Source organism: Propithecus coquereli, unplaced genomic scaffold (genome assembly GCF_000956105.1).
Source record: "Propithecus coquereli isolate 6110/MARCELLA unplaced genomic scaffold, Pcoq_1.0 Scaffold35, whole genome shotgun sequence".
Classification (NCBI taxonomy): Eukaryota; Metazoa; Chordata; class Mammalia; order Primates; family Indriidae; genus Propithecus; species Propithecus coquereli.
In genome coordinates this window covers 3588971-3609822 of record NW_012149174.1, presented here as the reverse complement: position 1 = coordinate 3609822, position 20852 = coordinate 3588971, and the positions used below count along the sequence as shown (strand labels likewise).

Sequence of the window (20852 nt, the reverse complement as noted above, 5' to 3'; positions counted from 1 at the left end):
GGCTAACCCTTAACCAAAGCAAACTAATGAGGAATATTTTACCACGGCAAGATTAATCAGGGCTCTCCAACACTATGCAATTTGACATTTTGAGGACTTAATCATGAATGGATTTTATTCCCCTATTTACTTTTCATGGGGATGACTTACAAAGACACTGCATGTTAAAAGCAAATATAATTCTTGAGCTTCATCTTGTCACTGTAAAGAAATGTTATTTTAGATAATATTCCATAGCTTAAAAATAGTCCTCACAGAAGCAACACTAAGATTATGTTATCTCTGGCCCAAATTCAGCTCTCAACATTGAGCAAATATCAACACAGACATATAGTGAGCCTCAGAGTCTGAATCTGACTTTCCCTCTGGTACCAATGAGACAACACAAATTCTGGGAGGTCGTGATTACTGGACGCTGCCTTCCATCCCGGCCATTGATTATCTCTGTCTTTGTTAAAGACTACAGGAGTTTCATTTAACTAGAGTGCTCAGTAAATTGCAGCAGAGTCCAGGCATCTTTATGGATTCATTAAACCATTGATCTGCCTTCGAGTGCTTGTAGTAGTGCCCAGCCCTGGCCCACAGCCTGTGTTTACAGAGAATGAAGCAGCCTGATGTTTGTAACCTCCAAAGGCAGTCTGTCAGTAGACATTAGATTCCACTGTGTGCATAGCCACCCCAAGAGTGGATTGTAACACAGGGAATTTCCCATCCTCGGTCAGAACTGCTGGAGCAGAAATTAAGTGGCCATCTGCAGCAAGATTTTCTTTATTCCATCCTAATCTGTGATAATATGAACAAAGAGGAAAGAGCCCAAGGAACAAAGAATTACACGTGGCTTGCCCAGTTCACACTTTCGCTTATGTGCATGAAAGCTATCCAGAGGTATTGAAAGGGAGGAAAATAAGAATAAACACAGGAATGCCTATAGCGTGGCTCTCCCATTTATGGCTCTCTTGAGTATACTCAGTTTTGTGACAAGATATTGCAAACACGAATAAGAGAAATTCTGGATTCAATCTACTACTTTAAAATATCTTGAGGCAACTACCTGCCCTCCTATGCATGCATTTATTTAGATATTTAACATTTTTAACAAAGCATTTGAATTAACAGAGTATAACTACTATCCCAGGAAAATGCATAATCATTCTCTCCTGGTTTCTCTGGACAGCTCACCGAGTACTCTCAGAACCTTCTCCCTCCTCTGCTTGTTATTAATAAGGTCTCATGACACCTTCCTTTTTAAGTCGGGCACAAAGAGTAACTCTGGGCTGAATGCAGCTTATGACGGGAGAGCACATCAAAACGACCCATTAGATAATTCTTCAAATGCTCATTCTTCAGATAAAGCTGAACACTGTTAGTGGCAAGGTGAGAAACTTGGCAATGCAAGTGACTGGATCGATAAGGAGAACGTACGTTCCAAATGAATAGATCCCTTCCTGGTCATTTGTTTCACTGGACTGCCCACTGCCCAAACAGACAGTTGGACTATGAACTCCAAACGCGCACATTCATCACTCGGCAGCAGCAGTCACCAGAACACAATGTGGCTGATGCAATCTGACACTGTGGTTAATGTTAAAAGGGAGCGTGCCTTTTAGATGGATTGGATAATTACCGGCAGTTCAGAGGAGAAAAACTAGATTTAAGTGAATAGCATTAGCTATCACCAGAAGGATTGCCAGAGATTTACTGTGTCGGAAAATTAACATGTGCCAATAGCCCTGGGTATTGATCCCTAGGTGACTGGATTCGGATTTATGAAAAATCCCCCCTCTTCCTTCTCCTCACTGAAAAGAAATGTTGAACACAGATAGGGGCTTGAAGCCATTTAGAGTTTTGATCATCTCTTCATATTTAATCTAAACTATCTAATGTTATTCGGAAATCGATGTCCATTCTGTGTAGTGGGTTAGAGTTTTTCTGTTTCCTCCACAATCTCCTGAAATGTAGCCCATTAAAAACTAGAAGTGCTTGCTATTCCTCTCTTTCAGTACAAAGCCACTTGCTCTATTCTTGTTTATGTTCCAGATATCCCTTAGACCAGTGTTTGTCAAGTGGTTTTCAAGGGTTTTGGTAAATACGAAGATCACATGCCTCCCCCCACAAGCTTCTGATGGCTTTCTAGGGCCTTGTGTCCCACGCCACCTGCAGAACCTCTGCCCTGGAATGCTTGCTGGCTTTCCTCAAGGGTCTGTGTGTCACTTGAAACTGACCTACGCCTTACTTTACTAGGCAAGACTGTTCTTCTCTAGCCCCACCCCAAATGTGTTTCCAAGGGCTGCCGTTTTCCCTCTTCTCTGCTACTGCTTCTCACAGACTCTCATTTGCAGCAGCTCATCAATATTCCATTCCATATTTCAAAATACGAGAGAACAAGAAAACAGTTGGGTTTGTTGTTCTTTCCCCAGAGCTTCCTGAGGACGCCCCTGTTTGCTGTGACCAAAAGGAAACTCAGCTGCTGGCCTGCAGACGAAAGCCCTGGGAGAAGGAGGCCACTCTACATGCAAGGCAGTGGGCAGGCTTACCGCACAGTACCAAGGGACACTGCAGAACCAAAGCAATTGTCCTGCAGGCCAGGGTGCAAGTAGACAGACCCAAAAGGCTCACTGATGCCTGAGAAAAACAAGAGGAAGCCACAAGAAGAATCCTGGGGCTTCCTGGGCACATTTACTTGTGGACCAGGGATATTTGCAAGCAAATGACAAGAGCAAGTCTATGGCCTGAGCTTCAGATGGTCAGGGGACAGTAACTGCAAGTAATTTCTTAATGGCCTTCTCCAAACCTTCATGAATGATAGCCATTTTGCAAATTAAATCTTGCAGGTGTTTAAAGGAAAAAGAGTAGACAGGTTAATCGCTAGATTAACAGAGAAATTGTTACACATTTCTTCTGCACTACCAGGTTCTATAATTAAGTCTGAAACCAAGAAATCTTTCCCAGGATATATTCAAGTTTAATAAAAAGACAAATAGTCTATGTCTAAATAAAATATAAGACCAGATACAATGATGATAAATGCTAATTAGAGATGGGTTCTTCCAAAAGAAATCTCTTCTAAGAAGAGATTGCCACATACCCAGGGATATAGTTTGAAAGTAAAAGAAATGCTTATTATACAATATTCCCCTTGTTGAATATTTATGTTATTATTATAATGATAGTTAGGAAATCTTAATGGCATCATTTGCAAATGTGGTTTCCATCTATATAATCTTTTCTTTTTAATGCATCCTTATCCTTATCAGTGATCCACGTTGCTTTCTTCCCACTATGCTCTCCTGGGAAATAGCAACATTATGATATTGAAGAATTATTTCTATCTGTTCTTGTTTCAAATCATGGAAAAGTTAGAACAAGGAAGCAATACTTTGGAGCTATTAGGAATTTGCATTTACTCCTAAATTATCAATGCTACTAATCCATAAAGAACAGTATAAACTTCAGACCCAAACAAGAAAAGTTAACAATCACTCTTTACATTGCCGGCCTTGGCCATTTGTCTTTAATTTTTATTTCCTGCTCAATATTTGGATATTAATTTAGACAATAGGATATTTCCCATGCAAAAGGAAAAAGATCAAACACAGGCTATTTTGGAAATGACTACTATTTGTGGTCTTGTTTGTTACTCTCCTTTTTAGAGAGATAATGCTTACAAAGAATTATTCCCTTAGGAAAGAGTATTTTTAAGTGTCTATTATTATGCAAAATAAAACTGTATTGGCAAGCTGTACTAAATGTACAAGAGTGCAAAACCACTAAGGAGTCTCTGCAACTTTCCAACTCCTAGGTGAATCACTAGGCTAGAAATGTTTTCAAGTCCAAGAAGGGGCTAAGAAAAGAACGAGCTATTAGTAGGCTGAAAAATCTCTAGTGCATCAACCAATGAGATTGATATCCCATTGTTCAACCGATGCTCACCGACTACATAAGGATTTTTCTTTTTTTTTTTTTTATTTCAGGGTATTGTGAGGGTACAAACATTATGGTTACACTTTAAGTCTTTGCCTCATCCAAGTGCGGTTAAAGGCATGCCCTTCCCCCCTACAGTGCTCCCCGTGTCCTTTAGTTGTGGATTTTTTTCTTCCCCACTGTTTTGAACACTTTTGAGCCAGCAACTGAGCCTTTGGGATAAGGATTCTACAGAATATATTATGAATTAACACTATAAACTTCTTAGAGCCAACATCCTAAAATGTGTAAACTAGTAGATTCCTTAAGTGGATATAGCTGTGATTCATGGCACTCTCCTAGCAGTGTTTAATAAAAGCATTTTGAAGCAAGCTTACATATCTGTAGCAATCCAAACAACTTTTCAAATAAAATTTTAAATTCAGCTAAAAAAAAATACAACCTACATGCTATCAAGGGTTAACTTAGCTTCGGTCCATCCCACCTTATTGCATAGTGACAGGGTCTGGATGTATGTGACATTTTCACCACCCCACACCTTCCTATTAAACAGACAGAGAGACCCAAAGAGAAATGAAGGTTTGGGAAGCAAACAACATTTGAAGAGCCCATTTTCAGTGGGCCGTCATTTTGAGAGTTGGGCTATTTTTGTCCTTGTTTTTAGCAGCAAATCAATTCCTGCCTCTATACCCAAGCGTTTGTGAAGAGGAAAGAGGACCACAGGCACAGCTGTCCAATTTACATTCACAAATGCAGGTGTTGCTCAGACACAAAACAGAGGTCAGCTGAATACTGCTCCTAATTAGCTACCTTTTCTACTAGGATTTTTCTTTGTAAAGTTATGCATGCAATTTGAGTTCAACTCAGAGACCATTTTTAGATCCCAGCATGCCATCCAGCAAGAAGCGGGCTGTCATTATAAAGGATAATTTACAGCATAGTTAATTTTATGTTTTTTTAAAAATCTACAGTATACCTAAGGCAAAATTCTGTTCTGCACACACATTATTCACTGTTTTCCATCTACTTCTCAATATTTAAAAGTGTAGAATTTAGCTAGAAAAATCTGTTACATAGAAATGGGGAAGAATTTTGCCCTTTTTTCTAAGGTTAAGAAAGTCCACAATTTTAATAATGAGGACTAAGGATTTTGTTAAATGATACAAGACGAGAAGTAGCTATTTGCTATTGTCTTCAGTGGGAAACACCCAGGGGCTTATTACAGCAGTTCTTAGAAATGGCAGGATGGAGACTGGTATCTAATACAATCCATTAGGAAACCCAAGCCCTAAATGAAATGACCACAAAATCCTATCAGTTAACAGAAATGCAGCAGCAGTACATGTTTATTGTAATACAATATTGTTACAGAGATAACACTCTTTTAAAAAAAAGAATCCAGCAGGTGATATGACCAGTTTATTTTTTCTATTTCAAAAAAAACAAGAAGGCATAGGATGGCAGAGCTTTAGGATACATAAATAAGGGTGAAGAATGCAGAGAAGACAGGTATTGTACACACACTAATAGACTACTAAGATCAGCCAGCAGTCACTGGCTAACAACCAAACCACTGCAACTCCACGGTTTTGCAAGATGTTCAAAGATCTACTCCAATAACTCCTGGTGGTCCTCCTCCCATTGCTGATTTTACCTACTGTAAATATTCCAAATACTAATTCTTATCTTGGCCCCTAGTTATCTGTTTTTCAAAAATATATGTTATGGAAGTTTAAAATCAATTTGACCTTAAACTTTATAATGATGTAAAAGATAGTTTTTCCAAATGGAATCAGGTGCCTTTCTTCAAAGGCTTACTGTAAAGTAAAATCGGTTTGCAAAGTGTAGCATGTATTGCCATGATTGCAACAAATCCATCTTGCTTGATTTTATTCACTACAGGCAGCCCATCAAGATTCAGACCTATAACCCCTCCGAATTACAGAAAGACAAAAAGCCCTGCTCTATAGCCATCTTCCAGGATGGAATGCAAAGTATTTTGTTGTGGTAAGTAGGGCTTTGAAGAAGAAAGCATCGGGCCCACTCCTGGGATTGTTACCCCAGTGCTCAGCATTCAAAACGGGAGCCCCAGGGTCTTGGAGATCATTTTAATCCCCCTATATTAAAACAAAACGTGTCTCCCATGTGTCGGTCTTCCCACCCTCCTCCCCAGCTTCACAGGGCCCTCCCAAGGGAAAGTGAACTCCACCGCTGACCGTCCCAAAAGAATTCCAAACAATTTCCTTACTTGCCTCTCTGTTCCAGTGAAGATTATGAGCCTAATTCTTAGAGACCGCTACTAAAATTCCACCCTGCTGAATTCTGCAGCCTAATTCTTTCGGCATTATGTTTTTTGGCAGAATGAATGTGACCCAAATTTGCAGGAGATAGTTTGCTGCAAGCAGAGCTTCCTGCAATGCAGTGAGCCCATGATTAGCATTTCAGGATTGCAAATATCAAACTTTTTAAAAATCATACTTGTTTGCTTTAAGAACGAACAGATTTTGATCTTGTATCATAGAAATGGAAATGCTTAGCAAAATGTGGATGATTTTATGAATTAAGGAAGCTTTACAGATCAATGGAAAATAATCGAGGACTAGTAATTTACCTCAGTACTTGGTGGCAAAAGGCTACAAACAGTTCTTTGAGGTTTAAGAAAGCAGTTGTGTGTGTATGTGTGTGTGTGATTGTAAAAACATCATACATTCCATTTCCCATCAGTGATGGCTAAAACTCTTCTACAAGGACATTTTCAGACCTGGGATGTCTTTTTAAAAAATACAAAAAGTATAACCATGGCTGTTCCTGTGTTTACCCACCATGCTTCTCGCAAATGCTCGGCTGTGCGAGCCATGTTGGTTTGTGTATTCATCATTTCACTTTTTCTCAGTATCAATCAACTTTAACAGAAAGTGTCAAGAGAGACTTGACATTTTTCTTGACTAGAATTTGTGGGTCAGACTTTGGAAAGAGCAATAGCAATATGCCCACTGGGAACAGGATTAAACTGAGTGGACTAAAGCTTTCTGGCCATGCTTCTGTGGCTAGTCTCTTGGCTTTCATAGGAAATCTCTACCACTCATCTTTCCCGGTCTAGTCCATGTACTCTACTGCTGGAGAGACACTGTCGATTAGAATACCAGCTGCGATCACCGTGTCCTCATCAGATTCATTCAGCCTCTCAGAATTCAAACACCAAGCCAAGAGAAACACATTAGAAGGGGATTCCTTCTTCCAAAAGGTTAAGCATGACAGAGAAAGGGAACGGACAAAACAGAAAGAATAAAACTATCAAAGAAAAAGGTGCACAGTGTTTTCCGCTAGAAGCTACGAGGCACATGCGCGTGTGGGCTGGTGAGGCCTGCGTGGGCCGCCTCTCTCTCCCGTGCTCTTACCTTATTTCTCTTGAAGTAGGCTCGTCGGCAGGCCGCAAAGCACTTCTCGCTGCAGAAGCTTTTCACCTCACTTCCCATACTCAGGGAATAGCGCTTGATTCCCACTTTCTGGCACCAGGCACACATTATTTGTACATTTGACACATCATCTTCTATAATAAAAGTATAAGAAAAATGTTCATATCAGAAGCAAACATCCCTTCAAACTTAGACACACCCTGAACCTGACAGAGCTACTGAGGTCTGATTTTAGTTTCCGGACCTCGCCATTTTCTGACTGAGTAGGACGGCCAGCTCTTGGAGGGAAGGCTTTTTGCTTTTTCTTTCTCTCTCTTTCTTTCTTTCTTTTCTTTTCTTTTTTTTTTTTTTTTTTTTTTTTGTGGCTCCTATGTTTCCAAAAGACATTTACTTAAAAAACCAGAGCATGACTACAGAGCTACCAGGGCTCCTAGGGCTTCTTAGCCTGGTAAAAATACTTAATCTGACTACTAAAACCTGTCCCAGTGCTAATGAAGCTTGTAAAATGACCCATTTCTTCAAACGTTCTGCTGAAAGCCTGCAAGATGTGCAATGGGGGGACAATCTGTAGGGTGATAACTACAAATGTGATGCCCTCACGTGAACCTTGACAGTCAGGCGCCAGGCTCAACCATGACAAGTTCCTTATTACTGTTAAATGATATGGGCTGTCGTCTACTCTTGCAATATAGTGGTTCCCAAGCAAGGCGTGTAGTCATGAAAGGAAAGATGTGAGTGGCCAGGTTCTGGCAATGGAAAGGGACGAGCCTGGCTCACTGAGCAGCCTCTGACAACAGCCTCGAGCACCGGTGTGCTCAGGGAAACGCAGGCCTGATTTAAATTCTCCATGTGATACGGTTCATGGGCCCTGGATGGAGGGATGGTAATGGGGGTGTCAGATATTTCTCAGCCAGCCTGGTGGTCCTATCAGCTCCCAGAGGACCCATTACTCATGTCATGGGGATGCTCAGAATGGTTTTAGGTGGTATGCAAATATTTCCACTAGTTAAAATGCTGTGTTTCTTTTCCTTTGTATAAGAAGAAAACAAATTTAACTGGCACAATGAGCCTGTGATACCACAAATACTACTTCCTAAAACAAAGATAGGCTTTTAAAGTGTCATTTAGTAAAATATATTGAGTAAATCATAGTGCAGGTGTAAGAAGTTGTGATAAAAATTATGATGGTGATATTTAAATAACTGAAGTTTAGGAAACATTGGCCTCTGGAGCGGGGGCGGGTTGGGAAATAAAAGAAAACTTTAAGTAGAAGCCCAAGAAACGTTTCCTTGCTGCCTCCTAGGTACTTTAGCTGTACCTTAAGTTTTCTCTGTCCTCCCAATTGACTGTGTGGGGGTGTGTGTGTGTTTGTGTGTGAGAGAGAGAGACAGACAGAGAGAGAGAGAGAGACAGAAAGACTGCCACATCTCTTCTTCCTTTATGGAATTTTTTTTGTACTAACCCACACTCATGCTCCAGACATGAATGGTAATCACAAAATCACCAACAAGCTCTAGTATGGTCTTCTCTGATTTCTAAATAAAATCCCCCAAAGATTAATTGCTAAGCAAGGCCTGGTCCATGAGCTGTTGACATATTCATGGTTCATAGAGTCTGTCATGCAATCACGCCATTTCCAGGGAAAGGATTTGGTTTGAGGCAGTGTGGTCATCAGCCTGCAAATTAGAAGCAAACTGATTTGTAGTGCAGTGAGACAGCTTTTTTCCTCAATCATCACTCAAAACTACTTTCAGCATTTTATTTACCTTAATGGGATAAATACTGTCATTTCAGTGACTTTTTCTATTTCACATATTATATATTGTTATCTATTTTTAATTGTCAAATGAGACTGTAAAAAATGAACTCTGATGTTAGCCAAACATTTTTGATAACAAAACTTTCTTGAAATGGAGTCATAATATGAATTCAAATGTTTAACTGTATTTAATAATTTGTTCTATTCAAAGAAAATTTTTATTTATATTTTACATGATTTCCAATATGGCATCTGTCTACATATAAACATTTTACATAGTACAAAGAATTAACAAAGCTCCATAATTTACCTTAGAGTATGGAGGAGTTTTCTTAAATTAGATTAGAAATAGCATGTTTTTAAAACAATCAGCTGTCATTACTAAACTAACTAGCACTAATAGTTTGTATTTTTCCCAATCAATAAGATGCTTCAAAATCTTAAATTCCTGAAAAAGAAGATGATACAGCAAAACTCTCACAAATGATCCGCTGACAATAAGCTTGACTCTGGTGAAATCTGTAAAGAAAAAAAATTTTACGGGGGAAATCATTTGGCCTCACAGTTTAATGAGGAGACCCCACTTTCCAAGAACCATTTGAGAACATGCATTGGGTTCCCCTTGTTGTTTCTTCCTTTAAATAGTCTGGTTTGGGAAACAAAACGTAGATTTTTTCAGTCCTAGATCTTTAAGTCTAATGGACCAACAATGAGATGAGAAAAGGTATAGTATAAAACTATCACAAGGCCAGGGGCTTAGCATGCCACTCAGACCTGGCCTGGAGGAATGATGCTTGGAGCCAAAGGGCAGTCCCATGTCTCTCTCAAGCTTCACTCCAGCATCACCAGACAGACCCATTTGTCATTTTTTAAAGGGAGGCAAGGATACTTTCTTATAATAGACCTAACAAATCAACAAAAAAAGTAGAATTTTAAAACATCATTTTTATAAATCATTCTTCCGACAAAGTAACAATATGAGAAGGTGAGACCAAAGAAAATGTGCATTATTGTTCTGTATCTGGCAGTTGGAAAACTCTTAGAACAGTGGTTAGTATTTTTTCTGTTAAGTAAATTAATATTCCATTTTTCATAAAATTCTGTTTCATAAATGCAAACACTTTGGAAAACTTCCATCCAGTTTCTGCTTTTCTGTCATCAAACCGTTATCAATATAATGATCCAAAGATGAGTCTGATAAGTGGGTTAGTCCAAAAATTCAAGAAAACATTTTCAGATATCCCAGGTATTCTAGACTTATAAAAGTCATTTATATTAATATTATACTTAAGAAACTAAAAAAGAACTGTGATTATCTAAATTAATTTTGTGAGCCAAATATAGCTTGAAATTCTGCCACCAGACATGAGATGGTGTCCCCATCCTAAACAGTAAGAAAAGTGAACTTCTCTTAAGTGCTTACAGCCAAAGGGATTGGTTCACTTCAACAACCACATCTTTTTCTTAATTGAAACCCAAGAATGACGTGCATGCTTTACATTGGCAAAATAGAAGGCTCTAGCACTTTAACTTTTCTAACTTGATCTCCTTTAAAATATGTTTTTCAAACTAGGGAAAACCTGATTACCTATCGTATATTTAGGCTAAAGGTCTGTGCCATTAGAGACTTGAAATTACCTCAAATAAGATTCACATAACAAATTTCTGTATTACATTATCTTACAGCCATTAGCCTGTGTATTTTTCATGATGAACAATGTAACAATAAAGGCAAAATGTTTACAGCATTAAATCACATTCCCAAAGAGAACAGTTTGTATAACATATAAAATTTTCCTATGATAAAATCATATAAATATGTATCAGTCAAAATATGCATGTTCAATTAATCATGAAAAATTTGTACCACCTCTTTAGGCTTTAATTAAGCAGAATGTTTAGGGCATTTTCTTCTGAATCTAATGTTCAAAGAGCGATAGAACATTTTTCTACTTTACATCGCAGAAGGGGAAGTTCAGATTAATTACTCTAAAATGAAATCAAAATTGTATTTATTTATTATAGGGCAGAGAAGTATGAGATCAAGCATTTCTGGAATGCCCTGCTGAAGTTGTTTGAGAAATTGTCTTATCTGGTGACTTTTAAACATAAGGATAGCCATTGGTCAGTGATCTTTTTGGGGCATTTGAATTGGCTATAAATATGCATACTAGTTTACCTGACCAGAGCCCAAAGAAAATACAGAGGGCCTTAATGGACCCCAAGCAATTAAATGATAGATTTACCACCCCTTTGTAACTTTCACAGGAGTCTGAGGGAAAGTTCTGAAAGCATTTGCTAGTGACATTTATCTCCTCCAACTGTTCCTAGAATGCACACATCCACCTAATCATTTCAAGACTTGAATTATATTTGAGATAAGTTGCAAGGCCGTCTGAGGAGACTCCTGTGTATTCCCCATGCCATGAAATAAAAGTGTGGCACAGACAGTACTGTGTCAATCTATTTGTTGGAGCAGCTATATTTAAGAACAGAATAAAGACATGGCCTGGAAGGCAGGCAAGAATCTAGAGTTAAAGTTTACTTTCTTCTCAAAGTCCTTCTGCAAAGAAAGAAATTCTTCCTGAAATAATTCAATTCCAAAGGCTTTAAGGCAATAGAAGCTAAAGTCCCTACAGAGTCCTACGGAAGCTTCTATATATAACTCCCTATGTTCTAGAAGTGAACGTACAAGGAGACCCAGAGAAAACCTGGACCACTGAGCCAAAAGGAAAAGAATCATAGCTAGCCATCATTCAATACTTAGTAGGTGCCAGGCACAGTGCATGGTTCATTCCAAAATTATTTAGTCTTACTCACAACCACTAACAACCACGCAGGTACTAACATTATCTCCGTTGTATAGATGGGGAAAGTGAGTTTAGAGGGTAAGTAATTTGCTCCAAATCACAGACTGAGTACACACCAAAGCCTGAATGAAGCTCAGGCCATCTGACTCCAGAGCCCACACTCTTCACCACTACACCTTGGAGACCACGGCTTTTCTAAGCATGTGAGATTATACACCATTCACACAGACTTCTCTCCACAAAAAAAAAGAAACTAAAAGCTGTCATGGATTCTGCTACTTACACAGCACACTGCTCAGTGACACAACCAATAGACAAAGAAAATGGAATCAAAAAGATCAAAATGTCTTTGAGGAGACAGTTGAAGTGTTAATCAATATTTGTTGATTGCTTTTTTAAAAAACAAGTTAAAGGTCCATAGCACAAGCCTTTACTTCTTTATAACTATGAGGCATGGAGCTGCTGCAAACGTTCTGTCTCAACTGCACCAGCAAGTGCTACTTAAACATTAAATGGTAAGACAGAACCAATAATACTTGGATCTCAGGAAGCAGTTATTCTACCCACTGGCAAGCAACACTCTTGCCAGCCTTCTCTTTTCTAAGGAGGGGGATCACAGCAGGACAAGGACAAGACTGATTTCCCAGGTGAGTGAAGTGGGAGACCACCTACCTCTGTAATTTCAAGGGTGCCAATAAGAATATCCTAGCTTCAAAAAATTATCTTTCTGCTGCTCACTAAGATTAAATTCTACCATTAGAAGGTCATTTCTTTGGCTAAATGTTTCTTATATCTCATTAAAATACAAATTCCCTGAAAGTAGGTAGGCTCAATATCTATTTGTAAATAATGATTTGGGCTTTAGAATGAATGATTCTTTCTGAATAACAAGTCTGCATAGGAAATGAGAAGGATTGAGGATAGGGTTCCAATGAGAAAAGTGCAGGGCAGAGATGGGAAAGGTAGGACACACTACTTAGCTAATGTCTGGCCTAGGGCATATAACTCAGAGCAACCTGAGGACAGCCAAATGAAGGCAGAGTGCACAGAAAAAAATACTGTCTGATGACACTGTATCTCATGTCAAATATTTTCAGAGTGTCTTTTATGTGTGAATATTAAGCACAATAGATGTTGAAGGAGGTGGGGAAGAATGGCATACAAGTAGGGATTGCTAGCAAAGAAAAGCCATAGGCAGATCCACTATATAACAATCTCAACAAGGTGAGTTCTTTTAAAACAAATTAGGTAATAGATGTATATTGCTTTGCAAACCTGAGTCACTACTATTTGAAAGACAGTGTGGTGGAGTGCAGAGATGGAGACAGAGGACACTGGTGAAAGTACTAGTACTGCCCCTTCTAGTTATGTGAAATGAGTAAGTCACTCAGGGGATAGTAATGCCCATCCTAACCATAGCTGCGGTGAGGAGAAAATAAGAGAAAATATGCACATTCCATATGTAAACGAGTCTTCCTTAGAATTAATGGCAATCAGAGCCACAAGAAAAGGGCAGGTGTCAGCTGTATGCAATTTGAAGAGGCCAGGTGACCAGGTACCAGTCTCTTGGATCACATCTCCTCCCATGGATGACACGTGTAGAACCACTACCCTTGAATACAAAGAACAACCCGGTAATTGGTTAAATTTCACTAACTCAGATTATTTAAGAGTAAAGCCATTAGAATTAATAAAGGCTTCACTTACAGTTATTCTTTTAAAAAATTACTTAACTTGAATTAGTAGTTGACAGGATGTTGCCAAATATATTACTGTACTGCCAGATATTCTGTAATTAATAGACGGGAATTCTTTGTAATTATTATATTAACTATGCACACATAGGTAGATCTTCCTCAGTGCCTGAAAAATTTGCTTTTTTAAAAAGTATCGGAGTAACAACTAAAAATATCCTCCACCTTGGTAACTGAACTATCAAGAATTCCTAAATAGTAGAGTCTGAAATAATAAAATTATATTGTACTGAGTTCTCATTAAAAGGATAGATGCAATTAAATGATAGAGGCCCATCTAACTATGTAAGTCTTTGTAGTACCTAAAATTATCCCTAATTTTCTTGTGAAAATAGATATGAAGTAATTTCCAGAATTTAAATAGTCCATACCTCTCTAAATAGAGTAGTACTTAACCCCAAAATAAAATCTAAATCTCTATACATAAACTAAAATTTGGTTCCAATAAGTAAAAGAAATGAGCACATATTACACAAAATTATAGAAAAATGATAGACTTTAAAATTAATTTTCTATTTCCTAATGGAACTTTTCTAGCCAACTTTAATTATTTATATACATAGTATATAGATAGACATAGGTATAAAGAACGTGATTCCAGAAAGAATTAAGCATTTACATGCAGGTCCCTGTGCTGGGTAACTGATCAAGGATTCCGAGTCGGATGGGGCACGGCCCTGCCGGGGAGAGAAAAGACAGAGAAGTGTGTGGTTCACCATAGGACAGGCAGGATACAGCAGGAGAAGTTCAGAGAACTGTTAGAGCCAACACAGCATTTGATTTGGGTCTGGAAGGATTTGGAGGGGGAGGGAGTTCAAGAGAAGGAGAAGAAGGACAGAGGTACTGCAGGAGCCAGGGAGTGGCAGACAGACAGGCTTGCGGGCAGGCAGGGACCCAGTAGTAATCCAGTTGACCAAGATGTGTGAAAGGAAAACTGGCTTAGACTGTGGCTGGTGGGACCTGAACAAGGAGTCTCTTGTAGGTCATTTTGCTCCAGGGGGCGGGGGTGGGGCAGCTCCTCAATGTTCCTCAGTAGGACATGATAGGATCAGAGAGGTACTGAGAAATGTGACTCCAGCAGGATGGATCAGAATTTGGAAAGATTAGAATCCAGTTCCACATCGAGAAGCTTCAGTAAGCACCACAAGAGCAGTGTCCGCATCTCAGTCACGCCGTGTGTCCAGTGCCTAGCACACAGTGGAGCTCAAACCATGCCGAGTGAGGGATAATGGACAGATGAATGGATGACTGCAGAGGAAAGGGGAGGAAGTCCTGAACCTACAGGCCATGGTGGAAATGAAGGGGATGGACTTAAGAATGAGATTAAAACAATTACAAAAATGCAGCCGACCCAGAAATAACTGAAATTTCAGAGTTCATCTCCCTGTGTTTCTAGACAAAGCAGACCAGGGAAAAGTGCGAAGCAATCATTGTGGAGATTGACTCTGGAGTCAAATTCAAACAAAATGAAGTTGCTTTATATCCAGATCCAGTGTTCCTTCCTCACTTATTTTCCCAGCACTCAAACAAAGAAGGAAAATAAAAGGGGAGACCCACGAAGTCACAAAGTAGAAATAATTTCTTGAATACCATGCTGAACTGGGATTCTGTAACATGACACTACTTAGGGCACGTGCCTCCGGCTCCCTGATATTAATTTGAGTATCTCCTCATAATTTCACTGATTTGCCGGTGAAGGGGTTGCTTCTTGTAAGTCTCTTTGACAACCTCGCCTCTGTTTCTCAGTATTCTCTGTAGAGACACTATCTTTCCTATGTGCTCACCCTAAGAAACTGGGATAGGAAAGGAAAAAGATAGAACTTCAGAGTAAAGAAAACCCAGAGTCCTGTATGCAACATGTCCCAAAGCACATCCCGCAAAACACTAATCCTACTTAAATGGGTGTTTTGGGGTGTTTTTTGTTGTTCTTGTTGTTGTTGTTTGAGACAAGGTCTCGCTTAGTTGCCCAGGCTAGTCTCGAACTCCTGGGCTCAAGCAATCCTCCCACCTCAGCCTCCCGAGTAGCTGAGATTACAGGTATATGCCATCGTGCCTCAATTTTTGAAAAGAACATGGATGTTATTTTTAAAAAGACTTCCGTGATTATATGTGTGGATGACACTAAACAAAACAAAGTTAAACAACAGGCTTTTTATTGCAAGACATTTTGGTTCCACCAATGCATAATTAAGAATCTTCAAGAAGGAGCTAGAATGTGCCAAATTTATTTCACAAGCTTGACAGTGGACATGCCTTTTCACAGAAAATTCCCAAGACTGGACTTCCGAGGAAGTCTTCTGGATCGTGCTGCTCCACTGCCCTATATTAGCACTGAGGCATAAGCATTTCCATGTGGGTCATTAATTATCAAGAAGGTTTCTCCTCTTTTGCCCAGAACCGGATCCTTGGTTGCCAGGAGCCTACTTTGTCTGCACTGGGCAAAAACACAAGGCCTGCAGCCATGTGGCCAGTGCTGGACATGCTGACCAACACCTACTAGTCCTCAATAAACACCGCCAGACTGACCAAAGATGCCCTTAGTCCACAAAGTCCCATGGTGTCTGCTACATGCATTAAACACAGAGAAGGCAACCCTTTTCCTATAAAGTTCTACAGAGAAAATGACAAAAATTAACAATAAGGCAAAGGGAGAATAATACAGACTGAATAATTCATGTTTAGTAGGTGGCTGCCATAGACAAGAAGCTCAAGTAAAATCTTGTTTCCCATCCCTGAGCCCTGGATGTGACCCACTGACCCATCTCAGCTGCCCTGGACCAATGATGCTGCAATTACGGGCTGCTGTCTGGACTTCTCTCTCCTACATGGCTGAAGTCCACTCAGCATCTAGCTCACAAATGAATGCGATTAGGGACAGGGAAGTCAGGTCACAAAATGTGCTCCAGCAAATCCACCGCTACTAGAAAACCAATTCTGAGCCCCTGCTCTGCCTAGAGGGGCACTATCACCAAAGAAATACAAGTGGTGGCATATGAGGACTAAAGGGTCAAGCTTCTTCATACAGGACCTCAGAGCAAGAAAAGCATTGCCATTGCTGGCTCTTTACTTGAAGGGCTCATTTCCCCTTCTCAAATCTGGCTGTCCCGTTAATTATACTTAATGCGCTCCAGAGTAGTTGATAAATCTCCCCAAAGGTAGACAAAGGATGCATTCATTTACTCAACTTTGTGCCAGGCACTGTACTATGGGCTGGATAGACACTGGCAGACAAGACAGACATGATCCAAGTCCTCAAGGAGCTTTCCATGGCTGCCCCCCGTGTAAGATGCCAATATGCAATAGAAAATGACTGAGGAAAAGCCTGGCCTGCTCCCAGGGCTCCATCACCCCCCAGGGGTCACAGGAGCCAGGTGGTCTCAGTGACCATAGAGTGGGTATAAGCATAAGCAACTCCATCACACCTGGTCAGCAAGCGAAGTCCCACCTCTTAGCATTCCAGACGGTCCTGCCAAGCAGCATGGCATGCTGGGGCCACCTACTAGGGGAGGCAAATTGACAGGCTAGAGACTGGGGGTCAAAGGGACCCCTGGGAGGGGGCAAAGCATTCACAGAAAGCACTGCTTTTTCTCTCCTCAGCCCCACTTCTTCTCTCAAAGCCCTGAACTGCAGTCACATCCAAAAAGGCAAGCTCTGTAGGTTGAAGGGTATGAAGAATTTCACTCAACTAAATTTGTTAAAAGAACCAATAGGAACCTGCTAAAACGTTGTCAACAAAATAATTTACTTTCCTCTTCCTCCTTCCCACCTTAAAGTATTTATTTAGATTTTAGAATAGTGAATGGTTCAGGGACTCTCTGAAGGGGCCCCATGCCAATCCCTACTCTGGAACATGATGAGACATGACATGCCAAAGTACCCCAGCTACAGGAAAGGTGGAGGGCAACACCAACTGGAAATCCTTCAGAGTTCTCTCTTCCCTCTACGCATTCCTCTTGAGCCATACCATCTATGCATTCTTGTTACTCCAGTTACCATATATAAAATGATGATTCCCAAATCAATAGAATTATTTCTCATGACCTACTACATCCAAAGCTGCATACGTACCCCTACCCATAACCAGCCCCCTTCACTGTGTTTCCCATCTCAGTACCTGGCCCTAGCATCCACCTAGTTACCTGATGGCAGAAATCTGGCATCTTTCCTGCCTCCTCTCTCCTTCTCACCTCTCACATTCTGATTAATCACTAGGTTCTCCTAAATATTTTCATAGTATATCCACTCATTCATTCATTCATTTAATCAATATTTATCAAGTCTACTTATGTGCCAAACACTATTCTAGGTGCCCTGTCCTCATGGATTTTATTCCTCTCCATTCCAGTGAAGCCACCAATACCTCTTACCAATACTACAAGTGGCCTCCTAGCTCACTCCCATCTAGTTCATTCTCTCCACTCTGTATCTGGGGAATTCTTCTGAAACACAAATCTGATCACTGCTCTCACATGCTCAAAACCCTTCAGCGGTACCCACTGCCCTCAAGAAGAAGGTGGAACTTCTTGAAATGTTCTCCACAGCTCCCATGACCAGGCCAGCCTCTCAGCCTGCCTACTTTCTGGGTTCTGGCTTCTTTCACTTCTTTAAGGCTTCTGTTCCACTCTGAGCTTTTCTATGTGTTGCTTCCTTACAACCCCCAAATCCTTGACCAATTTGGGTCCTACTGACCAATTCAGTCCTTTGTATCTTATCTTAAACTTCATCCTAGGGAGGCCTTCCCTGACCCCAAACCTGGTCAGATCTCACAGCACTCTGGACTTGACGATTCTCAGACTTGATTGAGATTTTTTTTAAATGTCTGTCTTCTCCACCAGACTGTGAGCCAGGTAAGACAAGAGCCTTGTCTGTCTTCTTCACTAGTATAAAATGTCTTACCTCAGGTTTCAGCATAAGAAGCAGAAAAAGCAGAATCCTTACTAGGTACACCTTGGTTGGATACCCGAGGGTAATGGGGGGAGGAAGCCAAGGGCACCATCTTTGGTGACCACTCAGAACAAAGTTGCCTTAGAGAGAAACACCAGTAAAAAGCCCCAGAACAGAATGGGATCATTATTTCCACTCTCCTTGGCCAAATCCACAGACTAAGTCTTCTCAGTTTAATAGGAACTTTGAGAAGTCAGCATTGGGAATGTCCCTAAAATAACAAGAAATTCCAGAAACACAGCCCCTCTCTGACAAGCAAAGGAAGGCACAGCTGACATTTCCTCGTATTTCCTGTTAGCACCTTAGCTCCTGGGTGACCTGGGGCAGGGTATCCTGAAAGTATCCTAGTTAGGTCATAATCCCAAGAAGAGTTTAAATAATGCCAAGAGAAGTTCCAGGCTGCCTCAGAAATCACAGAGGCGTGTAATTCAGAATCCGTGAGTAGATGGTGTCCCCATTTCAGAAGTGAGTTCTGGTCCTGGTCCTGCCATTAATGCAACTGAGTGGCGTTGAAAAGTTCATTTAGCCTCTCCAGACCTTATCTCTTCATCTGTAAAGAGGGCATTCAACTAGATGGTCTCCTAGGTCCCTTCTAAATAAAATTCTAGGATTCCACGTCTCTCAAAATAACAAGATCCACTTAAAGGAATGCAGGTAGAGGATATTCTTTTTTCTTTCCTCTTTTTCTTGAACCCCTGACTTAATTTCTTTGATTTTTCTCCTTTTGTACGGCCACCACTGTTCTCCCTTACCCCTATCATAAGTGACTCAGAAAATTTTTTGGCTAATGGGACAATTTTAGAAATGGCCTTTTCTGAGTGTTTCAATATTTGCACCGCCAAATATTTTACCCTCTTTTTACTCATTTTTACTTTTCTATTATATATTCATGTTGTACTTCAGAGGGGAAAAGACAAATGTTCACAAAATTCTAACTTTTTATGTTCTCTTCCATTAACTTCTGGTCTTTCACTGTGGACTTCCACATATATAGTATTTCATCCTGAGTTTCTCCAAACAGAATCTGAGACAAAGACTTGCACACAGGCTGCTAACTGGGCATGTGATTCCAGGACGCAGGAGTGAGGGACAAGGGGAATGATTGTGGTAGAAGAAAGGGCCAATATAAGGATGTGTTCTTGAGTTGGTCACTGCTAAGGGACATTGGTGTTTAATCACACAGGTAATTCTTTGGAGTTTATGAAAACACTTTATAACTGTCCATCCAGGGGACAGAAGAATTTATTCATCAACTTTCATCCCCCCATTGATCTAGTGTATTAATCCCCCATAATTCCGGTTTGCACACGTATGAGTGAGTGCTACAAAGATCCGCATGGGATGCCCATACTGCCATGTCAGAGAAGGCCCAGAACAGGACGCTAGAGACATATGCCACAGGTGTGAGCCAAGGCACTTTCAGAACACACACACCCTTATAGCAATCCCTGGAGTGAGAGGTGGGGCTGAGAGGGCTTGGAATGGTGCACAAGATATGTCCCATGCACAGAGCTGTCATCGCTGTAGAGCCTGGTTTCAGCACGGCTCTACTGACATTCTCAGCTGGATAATTTGTCTTGGGCTGTCCTGTGCACTGTAGGACATTAAGCAGCATCCCTGGCCTCTACCCTCTAGATGCCAATAGCACCCCTTCTTCCAGTTGTAACAACCAAAAATGTCCCCTGGTGGGTAAAGTAACCCCCTGATAAGAACCACTGGTGTAGAAATATTGTATATTCTACTTTGTCACTTGCCCAGTAATTTCTCTCCACTTTACACCACATCAAAAGCAGCTCTCAAGCAGACCACAGTGGGAGATATTTATGCCTTATGCCTTTAAATTAATTTTTAGGCTTCCCTATGATACATCTGGACTTCACTAGATGGTAATTCCTTAATAATAAGGAATGACAAGATTTTAAATCTTCTATTTGATTTGAGAAAGCTATGAACAGACTAGAGATAGGATACAAGATAAAAAAAAGTTAAAATTACATTCTAGGACTTAGTTGTTTAAATTAGGAAGAGTTAAAAAAATTTTTTTAACTAGGAAAATCTTGGTCTCTTAAGCAGGAATTTTTAATATTTTTTGAGGCAAGGAACTTTTGACAAAAAAGGACCAGCTTTTCCTAAATTATACATATATGATATACACACAATTTCACATTCAACTTTAAGGCCCACACTCACCCCCCTAAGCACATCCAAGGAACCCCTAGGGGTCCATGTCAACAACTGTTGAACATTT

General features: G+C 40.2%; 1 protein-coding gene across 1 annotated transcript in view; it reads right to left on the bottom strand.

The window, feature by feature from the left end:
* Positions 1-20852, bottom strand: part of SOBP (sine oculis binding protein homolog (Drosophila)) — a 162101-nt gene that overhangs the window by 114406 nt on the left and 26843 nt on the right. Inside the window, exon 4 of the mRNA XM_012651152.1 lies at positions 7320-7471. Coding sequence (XP_012506606.1) covers positions 7320-7471 — 152 coding nt within the window. The remainder of the gene's footprint in view (positions 1-7319; positions 7472-20852) is intronic.